The 15783-nt window shown below is 36.1% G+C and overlaps 1 protein-coding gene across 1 annotated transcript in view; it reads right to left on the bottom strand.

Moving 5' to 3' along the window:
* Positions 1-6934: 6934 nt before the first annotated feature.
* The window catches only part of LOC129220442 (uncharacterized), a 34616-nt gene continuing 25767 nt past the window's right edge, over positions 6935-15783 (bottom strand). Inside the window, exons 6-8 of the mRNA XM_054854863.1 lie at positions 15033-15206; positions 11889-12052; positions 6935-7159 (exon numbers count right to left, since the gene is read on the bottom strand). Of these exons, the coding sequence (XP_054710838.1) occupies positions 7046-7159; positions 11889-12052; positions 15033-15206 (452 nt within the window). The 3' untranslated portion in view covers positions 6935-7045. The remainder of the gene's footprint in view (positions 7160-11888; positions 12053-15032; positions 15207-15783) is intronic.

Consider the following 15783-nt stretch of genomic DNA (forward strand, 5'->3'; position numbering starts at 1 on the left):
AGATGTCTGGTATGTTCCTGGAATTAGCAGAAATTTGTTTTCAGTGTTAGCTGCTCAGGATAGAAATCAGAATAGTGAGTTTACTTCTACTCCTACTGAATGCTGGTTGAAGATCAACAATGAAGTGAAGCTGTATGGCACTCGAAGTATATGTGGAACTCTCTACAGGGCTGCTCTAGAGCCAATACTTCCAGAAAAAGAAATCGAAGTTCAAATTGCAGATACGTATAGCGGTAAAAGTTTCTTACTGCAATTATATCACAGTCGATGGGGACATCAAGACAAGCGTCACGTTAGGAATACGCTCAAAAATGAATTTAATATCAAAGTGAATATTAATAAAGAGCCATGCGAGCCTTGCATATATGGTAAAGCTCATCGTTTAAGGTTCTGCACTAAACCAAAAGCTACAAGAGTTGGTGAACTTGTGTCGACTGACGTCTGTGGACCATTCGAAGAGTCACACAGAAAGTATAAGTATTTTGTTGTGTTTAAAGATCATTATTCTAAGTACCGGTATGTTTTCTTTCTGAAACATAAGTCGGATGTCGTGTTTTCTCTAAAATCGTTCATAGCTCATGCTGAAAATTTGGGACATTCAATTAGAGAAATCCTTAGTGACAATGGTGGTGAGTTCGACAACCAAGAAGTTCGAGAATTTCTTCAAATGAAAGGAATTATTCAGAGACTCACAGCACCATACACACCAGAACAAAATGGAACGAGCGAAAGAGAAAACAGAACAATTGTAGAAATGGCAAGAACGCTAAAGTATTCCAACCAAGAAATCGAATTTCCAGCATTTTTATGGGCAGAGCTTGTTAATACAGCTGCATACATTTTAAACAGGACTGGAATTCCATCCGTGGAAAACGTTAGTCCACATGAATTATGGTTTGGAAAAAGGCCAAGGATAAAACACATGCGCATAATCGGCTCACTTTGTTATGCTCATGTGCCGGTACAGAAAAGAAAGAAAATGGATCGGAAAGCTGTAAAAGGTTTTCTGATTGGTTATAATGGGGATGAACGCTATAGAATTTGGATAGAAGAAGAAAGAAAAGTAATCCTGTCAAGAGATGTGATTTTTCATGAGAAAATGAAAGAGTGTGAAAAACATATTACAGTCTTACAGGAAAATTCAGATTCAATAAATCATCCACCAGATCAAGAAGCATGTGAAGAGGAGGAAGAAGAATTAAGAGAGGAAAGTATTAACATATCCGATACCGAAGCTGAAAGTACAGATGAAGAGGATGAACTTAAGTCTTTACATGGTAGGAATCTAAGAGATCGTTCTCAGATAAAGAAACCAAAGCGATTTGAAGAATACATCATGGAAATTGAATCCTTCGTCTATGATGAAAAATATCCAGAAACATATCGAGAGGCTATAGAAAGTTCTGAAGTGAACAACTGGAAAAAGGCCATGGACAGTGAAATGACTTCTCTGAAAGATAATCAGACATGGAAGTTATGTAAACTACCTAAAGGAGTCAAGCCGATACCATGCAAGTGGGTTTACAAAATAAAAAGAAATCCAGATGGTCGTATTGATAAATACAAAGCAAGGTTAGTAATAAAAGGCTACGCTCGACGGAAAGGAATTCACTTTCAAGAGACCTTCTGTCCAGTTGCAAGAACAAGCACCATAAGAACTTTACTTAGTATAGCAGCAAGTGAAAATATGAATTTAGTACAATTTGATGTCTCAACAGCTATTTTGTATGGCAAGTTAGAAGAAGATATTTTCATGTGTCAACCTGAAGGCTATGAAGATGGTACTGACAGAGTATGCCACTTAAAGAAAAGTCTTTATGGTCTGAAACAAGCGCCAAGGTGCTGGAACCAGTGTTTTGGATAATATTTGCGTAAAATTGGTTTTGTAAGAAGTGAAGCAGATCCATGCTTGTTTATTAGAAGAAGCAATAGGGAATTACTTATGTTAGTTCTGTATGTTGATGATGGTTTAGTTGCGTCAACAAGTAAAAAACACTTAGAAAATTTTCTTGGAGATCTGAAGAAAGAATTTAAAATTACAACAAAACATGCTGAATACTACTTAGGGTTTGAGATTCATCGTCAGGAAGATGATTCTATAAAGTTATCTCAAACAGCCTACATGAAGAAAGTTCTTGAAAGATTCGGCATGAGTGATTGTAATCCTGTGTCTACGCCAATGATCAAAGAGAGTATTCAATCAGGGAAAGTAGAGAGTACTGAGACAACATTTCCTTATAGACAAGCCGTAGGAGCACTAATGTATATCATGACAGGAACTCGACCTGACATAGCTTATGCAGTAGGAGTAGCTTCCAGAGCTTTAGAAAGACCAAGTAAAGAAGATTGGCAAAGAGTTAAAAGAATATTCAGATACTTGAAAGGAACTTTAGACAAAGGATTAGTTTACAAATCAGGATACAAGAAAGGCATTATAGAAAGCTATAGTGATGCTGACCATGGAGGAGACACCACAACAGGGCGTTCAACAACAGGTGTTGTTTGTATTTACGCTGGTGGAGCAATATCATGGTGCAGTCAAAGACAGTCGACTGTAGCAATTTCCACGAAAGAAGCGGAGATAGTTGCAGCTAGTGAAGCAGCCAGAGAATTAGTTTGGCTTAAGAGATTGTTCAAGGAAATAACAAATTTAAAGCAGGTACCAGAACTTAAAGTGGATAACGAGGCAGCAGTCAAATTATCTCAGAATCAAGGAGAATTCCATAAGAGAACAAAGCACATTCGGATTAGACATTTCTTTGTGAGAGAAATGGTAACGAGTGAAGAAATTACTGTAAAGCGAGTTCCTACTGAACTACAGTTAGCTGACCTTTTTACTAAGCCACTTTACGGCCCTAGGATTCTAAATCTGCGCAGCAAAATAGGACTGATTTAGAATTAAGAACTGCAAAAGAACATTCGGGAACACTAAACAATAATAAGGGAAAGTGTTAAAGTTGTATTATTGTTTATGTATATTCCTTTATTATTGTTTGGCAACACTAAGTAGTTTTTGGAGTTTTAAAATGGCGATCATCTAGTAAGTTGGAATAAAGTTTCGCTAATAATGTCTTCGTCTTTTCATCTTTATAGTTCACACTTTACTCTGCTAAGTAGATACATAACCTTAATATATTACTTAAAGTCATTAGGTTATGTAAAATTTATCACCTAGATCCTCAGCATTTGGATTTAGGGAGCTGAAATTTTTGCATAGGTTAGTTTCAAAGGCATCTCGGTAGAATTACGGTAACCGGGTCACGGCGATAAATATTTCATTCTGACAACCCGCTACCTTACCTTGGCGACGGAGCAATTTCAGCAACCCTAAACCAAAGCTTATTCGCTATTCGTTTGGCCAATCAACCATTTCAGAATTCACTACACAAATTGTAATTTACTTGTCTACTAAATATTTTTATTTTAACTCCAAAGAACAATATTTTTAATTTCTTCAAAGGTGATTTTTTCTGAAAACTGGCAACATATATTGTGTTTCTTCAATTTTTAGATCTTAGAAACATTTTATAAAATTTTTCTTCGTGGAATGTTTGTCACTTTTAACTATTTTAAGCTATAGATTTAAAAACTCGTTATACGGAACTAGTTTGATATACCCCCCAAATCGGAAATTTGGCGACTTTTTTTTCTCACTCATGGTACAAAATACAAGAAAATACTAAATTTGGCAACAGCAAAAACCTAAAAGCTGAAGAAACCTTAATTGGCAACACAAAAAAAAGAAACAGCAACCCTAAAAAGTCTGTGGGGAGTGCCAGATTTGGCGCGTAATTTTTGGGGGGGTATATCAAAGTTATACCCGTTATACATATCTTTGGATACTTTTTTGGAATTTGTTTGCAGTAAGTAATTTCCTTCGTGTTTTGTTGCTCCAGCTTCAATTTAAAATTCATTACTTATCGTGATAACATTTTTCAGTAAGTTTGAATTAAAATTTTAGTTCTAACGTTCTCTGGATGGATCTTTTGATATGATTTAACTTATTTAGTTCATCTTTTTAAGTTTCAATTGAACATTAAATTTACTTAAGGGTTCTTTCTATGTTTTGACGAATTATTTCAGACTAATGTCGTTTTCTATCCAACTTTTAATGTTGTTAAATTTCCTAGAAATGTATGTTTCATCTTTATATTCCTAAGGAAATCATACATAAAAAGTCTATTATTTATGTCATGAACCTTTTCGTTTTATGCGCTTTATCTTCCCACGCAGTTAATGTTAACATCTTGAAAAAAGTTACCTTTCACTTGTCTATTCTGCAAACTTAATTTTTAACTAAGAAAATCAATAAAGGTCTACAAAAAAAAAGGTTTTATGATATGTTTCTGCATATTTCACTATATTTTCATCATTTAAAAATGAAAAAAGAATTTTGTTACTTTTTTTTTGAGCAATCACGATTGCTTATTGTTCTTATTTGACCGTTTTTGGTGTCCGTGCCTTTTTCAACTTGGACCAGAAGCCTATGCAACACCACCGCCCACCGTCCTCTGCTGGCGGCGCGGCGCGGCTGCTCCGGTTTTGAGCTACCCGCTTCTCCTGGTCGGAGGCGTCCATGTCCTACGCACACGCACGTTCACACACATACTCTCACACACGCCTACGTGCATACACGCATACGCACAGGTCTACGCACACACACAACTATGCACACGTAACCGCCCAGGAGGAGAGGCAGGCTTGGGGGGGGGGGACAGGAGCCGTTTCCAGAAACAATAACTCCAATGAGTAGGGTCTTGTCTCAGTTTGTGATTGCGAAAAACATAATTTGAATTCAAAATTTCAAAATTCAAATTAATTTTTTTTTTTTGCTTTTTTACGATTATGATTAAAGAAAGAAAAAGATTAAGAAACAGTTCTAGTTACCAAGCTGATAGTTTGAGCCAACCGAAGCTCCGCCCCTTTTCTTTGGGTCTCTCTCATTGGAAGATTTCCTCTGTTTGCAATGTAGTACTTTGTTTACATTGAGTCGTAGGTGCCAAATTTGGCTGTTTTTGAGAAAAATACGCCAACGCGACCCGGTTACCGTAATTCTACCGGCATCTCTACACCTCTATGAAATTTCATAAAAACCGGTGATGGTCGAGTGGGGACTCCCATCTCCTAGGTCACTTGACATGGAATGGCTCTAATCTGTTTTCTACGAAGTTGAGTAAATTTTTTGTTGAACATTTTGAAGCTTATTGTGAATAAATAATATACTTAAACGTGCCTCTGACACTTTTTCAGCTCCAAACTGTCTCAAACCCTTTCAGTATTTTCCGGCTATTTAGTTTTGAAAATTACTATTTAATTTTTAATTAAGTTACACATTCGTATCTTATAGCTTACAATCATATAGTGCTGTCTTCATGCTTCTTCATCAGCTTCAACTTTATACACTATTCAGTCTGTAATAAATTTGCTTTATTTTAGCGATGGTAAGACATTATTTTCCAAACACTAACAGCCTCGTTAGGTATCAAAATAAATATGCGTAAACGTGTCCCGCGTCTGGGGCAAGTTTACGCAACCTGAGCACTCCATTTTTTTCACTCCATTAACAGCTTCTTAAAACCGCAATGCCTAAATTTTCCGAAGTTACACATAAAAATTAGAAAATTCATTGAAAAAAATCCTCATAAACGGGTCCCGGTCTACCCTATTTTTATTTTAAAAAGTCTAATATGTCGGCAGCCCTCATGAAGCTACAATATTTCTTTATGCACTTATTATTTCATTGTTTATTAAACTGAAGTCTATCGTGTTTTGCACTATGCACGGAATTATGTTTTTCGTTAATAAAAGGGTCTCAAACGTACATTTCGTTCCTGTTACGTAAATTATAATGCAGGATCTTGGCTGCTCCAAAATAATATTCAAAAATGGCATTTTCTCTTAAACTTTTGCAGAAAAATACTTTTTGCCAGTTTTATTCCTTTTTTTTTATTTTCAAATAAATTATTGCTATTTCATTTTTTTTTTTCTTTTTTTTTTACTAAATTGAAATTGGCGGCCCCTTTTCTGAAAACTTATCACTCTGCGAAATTATGCAAGTTTTTCTGAAATTAAGTTCTCGTTTGGCTTCAATTAAACAAAGTGCAAGCTATTTCTTTTCATCAGACATTAATGAGCTGTTCGATGAGTTTAACTATTTCAACAAAACATGCAAGCACGATTAGTTAGCCAACATTTGAATAAGAAGTGAAAGCCCATATAATTTATGGCACTTATGTATAACTGAAAAGTTAACATAAGTACCGCAGTTAAACTAAAAGTTAACATAGAACGCAGGAACTTTTTGGAAAATTTTTCCGAATGGGCCCTGAACACCATTACCTCTTTTGTTTGAAGAATATGAAAATATTTTTTTTTCTCCCTTAAAACAAGCTTTTAGTTTTAACATAAATAGTTTTGACAGTTTAATGCAGAAGGGAACTTTGAAATTTTCGTTCGTTGCAACGAGGTTTCCCCAAATTCTATAGTAAAATCTCATCACAGCGAATACCAATAAAACGAAATAAAATTTCAGTCCCATTTTAACTGTCATTACGTTGCTTAAAATCCATCACAGCAAAAATTTGCGGTCCCGTGAACATCATCGTAACAGTTTTTTACTGCACCACACAAATTCCCAAAACCCAAACTTTTCTTCTGATTCGCGGCACCTTTTGAATCATTCAATTGATTACGATACCCTAGCCTATCTCTATTGTATGTATTGTATATTGGTATCGTGCATTTTGTGGCACCCGCCTCGCTCTCCCTATGGCACTCCAACTCCAGATGTCGTGAGACCCACTTTGGGAACCCCTAGTATAACATAAAAAACATTGCAAAAAGTTAAAATATACAATGACGCAAGAACTTGATTCGTGTGTATACAATTCATGCAAAATGAAAAATAACGCGAACAGTAATCATATTCAGCTGCTTAATTGAAAATATTTATTGACATTCATAACTATACAAATCAGACACAAAAACAGAAAATTTTCTTTTCTTAGAATGAAATCTTTGGTATGCATTCTGCAATGTTTTCACTTCAGCAGAACAAATTCCACGGTCTTATCGTGAAATAGACATGCATGGAGCTGATGCCACCGGACATCTCGTATTGGTCATTGATGCATTGAGGAAAAGGAGAAGGCAAAAACATCTAAAAGGGAAGAAAATCAGTAAAAAGTTATTCTTTGTAAGGAAATTGAAGGGTTTGCAGCAACAAAGAGTTAACACCATTTTTTGGTCCTTTGGTTCAACAAGGATTTATCTTCGGTTGATACAGTGCTGGAAAAAAAATTGCATCACCCTTGTATTTTCACAACAATGGGATATGTGAGAAGTTTTGCTCGACCGATTAACGATGAATGTATGTGAAATTCTGCAAAACTTACGAAACAAACATTTAGCAGCAGGAATCCGATAATTGTTTACTTTATTTATGGAAATACATGACCAAAACTGTAACAAGTACAATGTGAAGTGCATCCACGTTGCCAAGTGGATGACGAAAAAGTAAGTAGAGGTTTTAATTGTAACACTCGTTCTGTTCAAAAATAAACAAAAGTGACATGGAAATGTTTAAACATCATAAAATATAACCTAATATTTTGTTGGTCCGCCTCTAGCTTTAATGACAGCTTGATATCAACGGGGCATTGAACGGATGAGTGATTGAATGTATTCTTTACTGAGTTCGTGGTACCAGACACGAATTATTGATTCCCGGAGTTTTGCAAGTGGGCTTATGTTTCATCACTTCTACACCCATTCTATTCCAACAATTTTCGATCGGATTAGATCGGGTCTGTTTCCGAGCCAAAGCAAATTGCTGACCCCCATGCTCATTTTTCCATTTCTGAACCTGCGTGTGAGTTTAGAGAAAAAAAAATTGCCCCATGTGAATTTAAGTCTAATGGCAGGATAAAGGTTTTTAAATTGTTACTTACCAGTTTTGCCCTATGGCACGGAGCAGAATCATCATGGAATATGACGTTTGGAACTGAAGTAAAGTGATCCCGAATAGTAGGAAGCAATTTCTCCTCCAAAATGCCAACATACACCTGAGCGTTTACTGCTCCTTGCACAAAGTGAATCCCACCAACTCCTTTATCAGAAATACATCCTCAAATCATCTGGGATACGGGATGCTTGACTGTGTGTTGAATGCATTCGGGATGATATTCCTCTCTGCGGCGTCTGTGTGCTGTCCGTGAGACACCACGCAGATTGAATTTGAACTCGTCCGAAAACACATCTGATTTCCACTGATCGACAGTCCACCCTTGGTGAGCTTTTGCCCAGTCTAGTCGCCGTTTCCTCATTTTTGGCTTCTTTCGTGGTCGACGTGCCACCAAACCCGCAACATACAGTCGTTTTCGTACAGTAGACGTGGATGCGTGAACAGCCGATTCGTTTTCCCATGCTGTTCTACGGTCTGTGGAAGATGATTGTCTGCTCCAAAGACTGAGTCGTATCAAATACCTGTCCTGCGCTGAATTGGATATTCGTGGACGACCACTGTTGCTCTTTCTTAATGTGCTTCCGGTTCTCTTTAGCTTATTCAGTAGTCGCAGTTGATTGCGAACAGTTTATTCTTTTTGCTATGGAACGTGACGACAATCCTTCTTTGTCTAATGCAACGGCAAACACTCTTTCTTTGTGGTGTCAATTGAACGTATTTCGACGTACTGCAACTCATAAGTCCAGATCGTGAATGAATGCGTCGAACGTTCAACTGGTTTTTTTTTATACAGTTAGAAGAATGATGCAATCTTACGCAATAACTTGCGTCATGTACCGATGCCAATTCGTGTTATATGATGCAAGAACCGTTAAATATTTCATAAGTACTTATAAATGCTAAAAATATTTGGATTTCGCGGGTGATGCAATTTTTTTTCAACCACTGTAGTTCTCAAGTTATTCGCTAAAATGAGTTAGCTGCTTCATTTGCTTGAGGCAACATGCAGTTAACTCCAGGAGATTTCCCAACAATCAAAAAATGGAGTTAAACTCTTTGTTGCGGCAGACTCTTCAATTGTCCAAAATTATGCTTATAGTGTAGACTAATTATTGAATGAACATTGAACAGTGTATCCTACAGTAAACTCCCGATTATCCGCAGAATTGGGTGGATCAGGTGCCGCGAGTATAGTGCAAAAGCATACAGTACAGTAAAAACGTTTTGTATTTTTGTGCTACAAAATTTAACATTAATAAAGAACAACTATATGTACGATGAAGAAAGCGCAATAAATAGATAAGCAAATAAATAAAACAAAAACAACAGAGTTCAAATTTACAATTTTTCGAGAAAAGGAAACTGACATTAATATTTGCTTTCGGCTGCTAAAATATGTATTTATGATTGTTAATTAACTTGCGGATAATCCGCCCCGACGATACCCACATACCCACTCGCGGAAAAACGAGAGTTTACAGTTTTGCATTTTCAGAAATTCATAATATCGTTAAAAAAAAAACAGTAGCATTTGGTACATATGCTAAAAATATTTTTGTTGATAGTGTGGCTCAGGTAAGTTGAACTATGACCTGGACCATGTTTACTTCTTTTTTTTGGGGGGGGGAGGGTTCAGTGAAAAGGGGACGTTATTGGCGCAGATTTGAATACTTTTGAAAAACTACTATGAGAGTCACCAAATTCAACTAACGCCAACCACCCTTCCCTATAACACCCATATAATATCTTAATCGGCATCATTGTTAAATTTATGAGGGCAACCATATAATTTTTTAAAATGTGAAATCTCTTTGAGAACTTTCGCAGATTAGGTTCAGGTTTTTTTTAGAGTTTCAAATGAAAAGTGGAGTAGCAACTCAGCGAAATGAACATGACTAACCAATGACAAGTGAAACATTTTCTAATCGCTGCCTTTTTGAAATTATAAATCTAAGTTGTTGTCATCAATTCATTTAATAAAAAACTTTTAAAACATTTCTTTTTTTTCCTAATTGTGAACTGTTAATTACCTGGGGGTGGAATTAGACAACCCTGATTGCTGAGAAAAAGCATTGAAATGCAAATACTATAAATCTCGGAAAACATTTTTTGTGTAAATTTCAAAATTTTCCACTTTTTCCAAGTGAAAGTAAAGCAATTTGGAAGAAACAAAAACCTGAAAAAAAAAGTTTTCCCCAAGTTACGGTTCTTTCTCATATCTATTTAGAATTTAAAAAAGTATTTAAAATTAAAAACATAGGTTAAAATTTTATAAATATTGGAGAAATATATCTTCTTTACTAATAATAAAGCTCTAAGTCTCTCTGTCAGAATGTCTGGATCTCTGTGACGTGCATAGCGCCCAGACCATTCCGCTGATTTTCATGAAATTTGGCACAAAGTTAGTTTGTAGCAAGGGGGTGTGCACCTCGAAACAATTTTTCAAAAATTCGATTTTGGACACTGACACCACTGTAAAAAGTGTAATTTTACAGTAGAACCAACTATACATAAAACAACTTCATATAACCTCGTAAAATGAAACATAGTAGTTGAGTTACTGACCTGGTGGCTAAAGTTGAAAAACAAATCTGTCAGTGTTCCATCGTATGGGGTGACCACGTTTGGACCCAGAGATGACAAGAACTCATTTTCAATTAATTTTGCAGTTACCTCAATGTTCCACCGGAATCAGGGCCTGTTTACCCAAAAGGCTCGGGAAGCTTGAGCTTCCCCTCAGAATTTTTAGGGGGCCCAAATATCACTGTAAAACTGTGCTTAACAATTCCAGTTTCTGCTTTTAACTGCGTTTTTTAAAGAGATTGAAAACATTTAAACATGCTGAACAGAAACGTTCGCATTTAATTTCCTTCGTGAAGTGTCAAATATGATTCAAAATGTTACTACCCAAATTTACTGAGAACTCAAGTGCAACATTATGTAATAAACAAAATTTCTGTCAGTCAGTAAGAGGGCAGGGGCAGCAAATAGGGATCAAGAGGGGGCGGTCGCACCCCCAAATTCTTAAAGGGGAATGATAAAAAGTGAGCAAATTCAATTTACGTAAATCGCCAATCAAAGTTGAAGAAAAACAATCTTGCTGGTTCTCCATAATGGTTGACGAAACTTGACACATTTCCAGACAAGAGCAAGTATTTCCCGTTTTTTAAATTATTAGAAGTTCATGAAGCCTTTACTGGCCTTTTCAGAACAGGAAAAAAAAAAAAAACTGATGAAGAATCATGGTTAATTTTAACAAAAGACGTAATTTCCGCATATGGGCTAAATATCTCGTTCTTGTGAGCTCTGCGTAACGATAGTTATGAGAGGCCCGTGCAGTGGTGTGGCTGCACAAGAAAATGCCGTGGTATTTTACATTCATTGTTACGTTCATACTTTAAGTGTGTCTATTTGATGAGTGTTCATCACTTTCTTAAGCTAGAAACACATTTCAGCTGCTCAATGCATAGTATGGTTCCATAGATACTCTTTAAAAATACATACTATTTTTGAAAAAAATCTCACACCAACAAATATCTTTTCTGGGGGCTCTTTAACTATACAATCTCCCCCCATATCATGATTACTTGCTGTTAGCCAATATGTGTTTTTTCCATACTGAGGTAATTCGTATTTAAGAAACTCGACCCCCCAAATGAAATGCTGAAATGCCGCCCCTGTAAGAGGGAATAAACTTAACTCTGAATTCTGTTGGGCCACTAAGCATTAGTCAATGCTGTATCAATGTCCATAGAATGCTTAGAAAATTTTCCCCAAACAAAAAAAGGGGGGGGGGCACCAAAATGAGGCCGAGATTCCTCTATTCTCAGATGTTAATCGGGCCCTGACCGGAACAGAGATGTGCTGTCTATTACAGCTCCATCTTCAAGCTGAAATGAAAGAAAATGTTTGAAAAGCGGCTTACCGAGAGGGAAGAAAGTGGTGGATGTTCAAATCTGCGAGAGAATTCGTAATTGCCGCTGTTCCAGAAGTTAAATGTCGTCAGTTTTCCTCTATTGTAGATTACAGCAAATGGGAAAAGGTGCTCACAAGACATGTCTTCTTTCACCTTGTACCAATAATGTACTCCTAAAGTTAAAAAAAAAAAAAAGTGAAGAATCAAAACATTCAAATACAATGAAGACAATCTACGTTACGATTTGAAATTCAAAACAGTCAGCATTTTATTTTAAGAGAGAAAAACGGCAACTTTTGAATGGAGTTCGTAACAGTTCTATGTTTTAAAATTAGTTCTCGAAGCTGCCAACAAATGGAGATATGCCTAAAAACAACAAACTACTCTAAAAGGAATAATTAACTCCGTGCTTGAAATCTGTTCTATAGTTGAGGCAGTAAGAAGCAAAAGGATGTAAATGGACACTTTCAAGGTTTGAGTAAAAAGCGGTTAAAGTTCCGATAATAGGTTAGGCTTTCATGGAAACGTTATTCTTAATCTTGCTGTATAGCAGCACCTACCAGGACAACTAGTACTATCTCATCTCCCAAAACAGAGAAGAGGTTCACCTACCATTTGTACTGGTTTTCTCCAAATTTTTAATTTTGGCACTTACATCCCTTTGCTTTTTTCTCAGTGCCTCAATTGTAATTTCGTATCCTGTAAATTTTTTTTCTACTATCCTTTCATTTTGTTCGTAAATGAATTTTTGCTTGTGATCTTAAATTTCCATGTCATCATTTGCGTCCTGCAAGTTTTAACTACACTAGCCTCAAAAAGTTAAAGTAAAACCGGTTTTTGAGTCTAGTTTGCAAATAAATGAATGTAGAAACAAAAAATTTGGAGGACATGTGCATTAAATAGTTTTTTATTGAACGCGCTATAGAAATTTGTATAAGTAAATTGCAAAAACGATTTATAACATAAAAAGCAATCCTTGCGGAAAAGTCCATTTTTGGAGAAAACAGCACATCACAATAATATGTAGTAAAATGTCATAGAAATAATACAAAAATGGGTTCCAATAAGGAATGTGTCCCTCCTCCTCCCCTAACTTGAATGCATTGGCGGCATCGATTTTCCATGCTGTTTATTAAGTTGTCGGATCCCCAGAATATTAAGCGAAGACCATACACAGAGTAAGCTCTGTAAGAGTGTTCCCAGCTCATGTAACGACCTTGGAGGAGAATTTAAAGAAACAACCTGTCTGACAAGGGAGTCCAAAGATGTTCTATCGGATTCAGGTTTGGAGATCGAGCTGGCCATTCCATTCGTTCCAAACCGTGATGCTCAAGATACTCCTCAACAATACAAGCTCTGTGAGGTGGTGCATTATCATCCATAAGAATGAAGTCATTATCAATAGCACCAGCATATGGGCGGACATATGGATCAAGGATCTCATCCCGATATCTCAGACCAGTCAGAGTTCCTCCGTGGAAAACATGCAGGTCAGTGTGACCACCGAGCGAGATCCCCGCCCAAACCATGTTTGTGTGTGTGATTCCACCATCTCTATAACTGTGTCTTTTAACAGTGTTGGATTGATGATATCTAGTGCGCTGTTCCTTCCAGATCACTAGACGCCCTGAATCACTCTCCAATGTAAATCTGGACTCGTCTGTGAACGGCACAGATGCTTCAAAGAACTTGTTATACCTGAACTTTTTGATTTCAGTGTATGAGTCTTATGAATATTCAAATTCTTCAGTAGCAAATATCTTTTGAGTCATTTAGAATCAAAACCATCTCAGTTCATTTTAAAAAGTTTAACTGCGAGACCAAAATCATTTACAATGTCTGTCTTTTTTTTTTAACGAAAACAGCATTTTGATAGCAGTTTTCAACTTGATTTAGCTGAGTACTTTCCCAACCGCTTGGTACAGTGATAGTACTCAACAAAAACGATCAAATTATGAAACGAAAGAACTTTTTCTAAATTCATGGGTTGAGCTGGTTTTGATACTAAACACTTGATTTGAAGATTGTCATAATGCTTTACCGTTAGTAATATTTGTACCACATGGCTGGACAAACCAAAATTCTTCATGAAATCTTGGATGTTGTGAACTTTCTTCTTTTCAGTATTTATTCTAGACGTTCCTCAAGTTTTGCATTTTCGAAAGTAGGTATCAGAAACTGTCCCATATTAACAAAAACTGTATTACGTATCGATGGCTATTGCAACTTGGTAATGGCTCTACTTGAAATGTCCCTTTTTTACGCAGATACTTATACCCAACAGTATTTATTTTCGGGAGCCTTAATTTTCGAGAATTTTATATTACCAGAACCGACAGTTGAAAAATCCGCAGCAAAAAAGTATTTCGCGAGGATATAACTTTCACAGTTACGACAGGCTTTCGAAAAATTAAGCCTCGCGAAAGTGCTTTTGCAATACAGTAATATTGCCTTTTACGTAAAAACATCAGATAATGCTTAGGATTATTTTCATTCAACGTTTTTCTGAAATAAAGACAAAATACATAAGGAAATGCTAAGTTTTTTTTTCTCCGTGGAATTTAAATCTATCAAGAACTAAGAATGAAAGTGGGGAATAAGCAGAAAAACTGAACCTCTGTCCTTAAAATCATAATACCCACCTATAAAGGTCCTGGGGGTGTTATGACTGACTGGGACTCTATTTTATTTTATGGTTTTAATCAAATGTTTAATTTAGCACTTAGAGGTTTTCTAATTAACACCGCTACCTCAGTACCAAAATGCCAAAAAAAAAAAAAAAAAAAAACTCGTCCAGTTCTAGTGCTTATAAAATTCCTAAAAGTAAGATATTAATTCCCACGAACTACTCTGCTGTGTGGAGTAAAAGGCAGTAATTGCAATTTTTTCATTTTTGTTTATTGCTTTTTCATTTTTGTCATCTACTCTAAGTTAGCTTTATTGTATATGTTATTTGATTTCCGATGAAAAAAAAGCGCGAAAAAACCGTCAAATTCCAACATTTCCCTGTAGTTAGACCAATATCTTATCGTTGAATTAATCCAAAACGTGTTTCTTCAAATGCATTGCATACTCATTTTTGCCGATACTGCCGTTTACCTGCACACGAAAGTATTCTCATGTAGGGTTCAAATCATAGTTTAAAATACTTACCCATAGTTCTGAAGCATTGGCCTTTAACCCACTCTGTTCCTTCCAAATCCTTCTCGTACAGTGGTACTTGAACGGAATTTCGGATTGGATCTGTTCCATTTTGTAAATATAAACCAGTTCCAGTACCGTCCTCCTCAAATTGCTCCTTGGTGCGTCCGCCATTGCAAATTATGCCTATCAAAACACAAGATAATCTGGTTCAAAACACATCAGATATTCTTATTATCATCACCGATGTTGTGGCATATTACGTTTAAAAAACTTTGTAGCATAATACTTTATAAAAGAAATTGAAGAAATCTCTGCACACGATTGAAATTTTCTTCAATTTTCCACTTTGAAGCTTTTTACAATACTTGTTCTTGCTTATATTTATTTTGACTTATAAAAATGAACATTTAGTGTAATATAAAACCGCAAACTTTCAGAACACGTGTTTGAGAACATATTTTGGTTCACGGCTGTGGTCTTTAAACTGTATTTCATGGAACCCTTTTGTTCCACGGAAGAATTCAAGAGAACAATTTATGAAGCACTTTTATTAGTTGGCTAGTGAAAACATACAAAGAGGAGTGAATGGAAAAACTAAGGGAGGGGGGAACTCTTTTTCATTATTTCTCTCGCTCAGTTTTCAATGATTAAAGATGTTTTTCTTTGCAAACGTGGAGGTACTTGTTTTTTTGGTATTCACGCTCATCAATGTCATTAAAATGATGGCCTTTTGTGAAGACAACACCATCATCCTTTCCAC

Source organism: Uloborus diversus, chromosome 4 (genome assembly GCF_026930045.1).
Source record: "Uloborus diversus isolate 005 chromosome 4, Udiv.v.3.1, whole genome shotgun sequence".
Classification (NCBI taxonomy): domain Eukaryota; kingdom Metazoa; phylum Arthropoda; class Arachnida; order Araneae; family Uloboridae; genus Uloborus; species Uloborus diversus.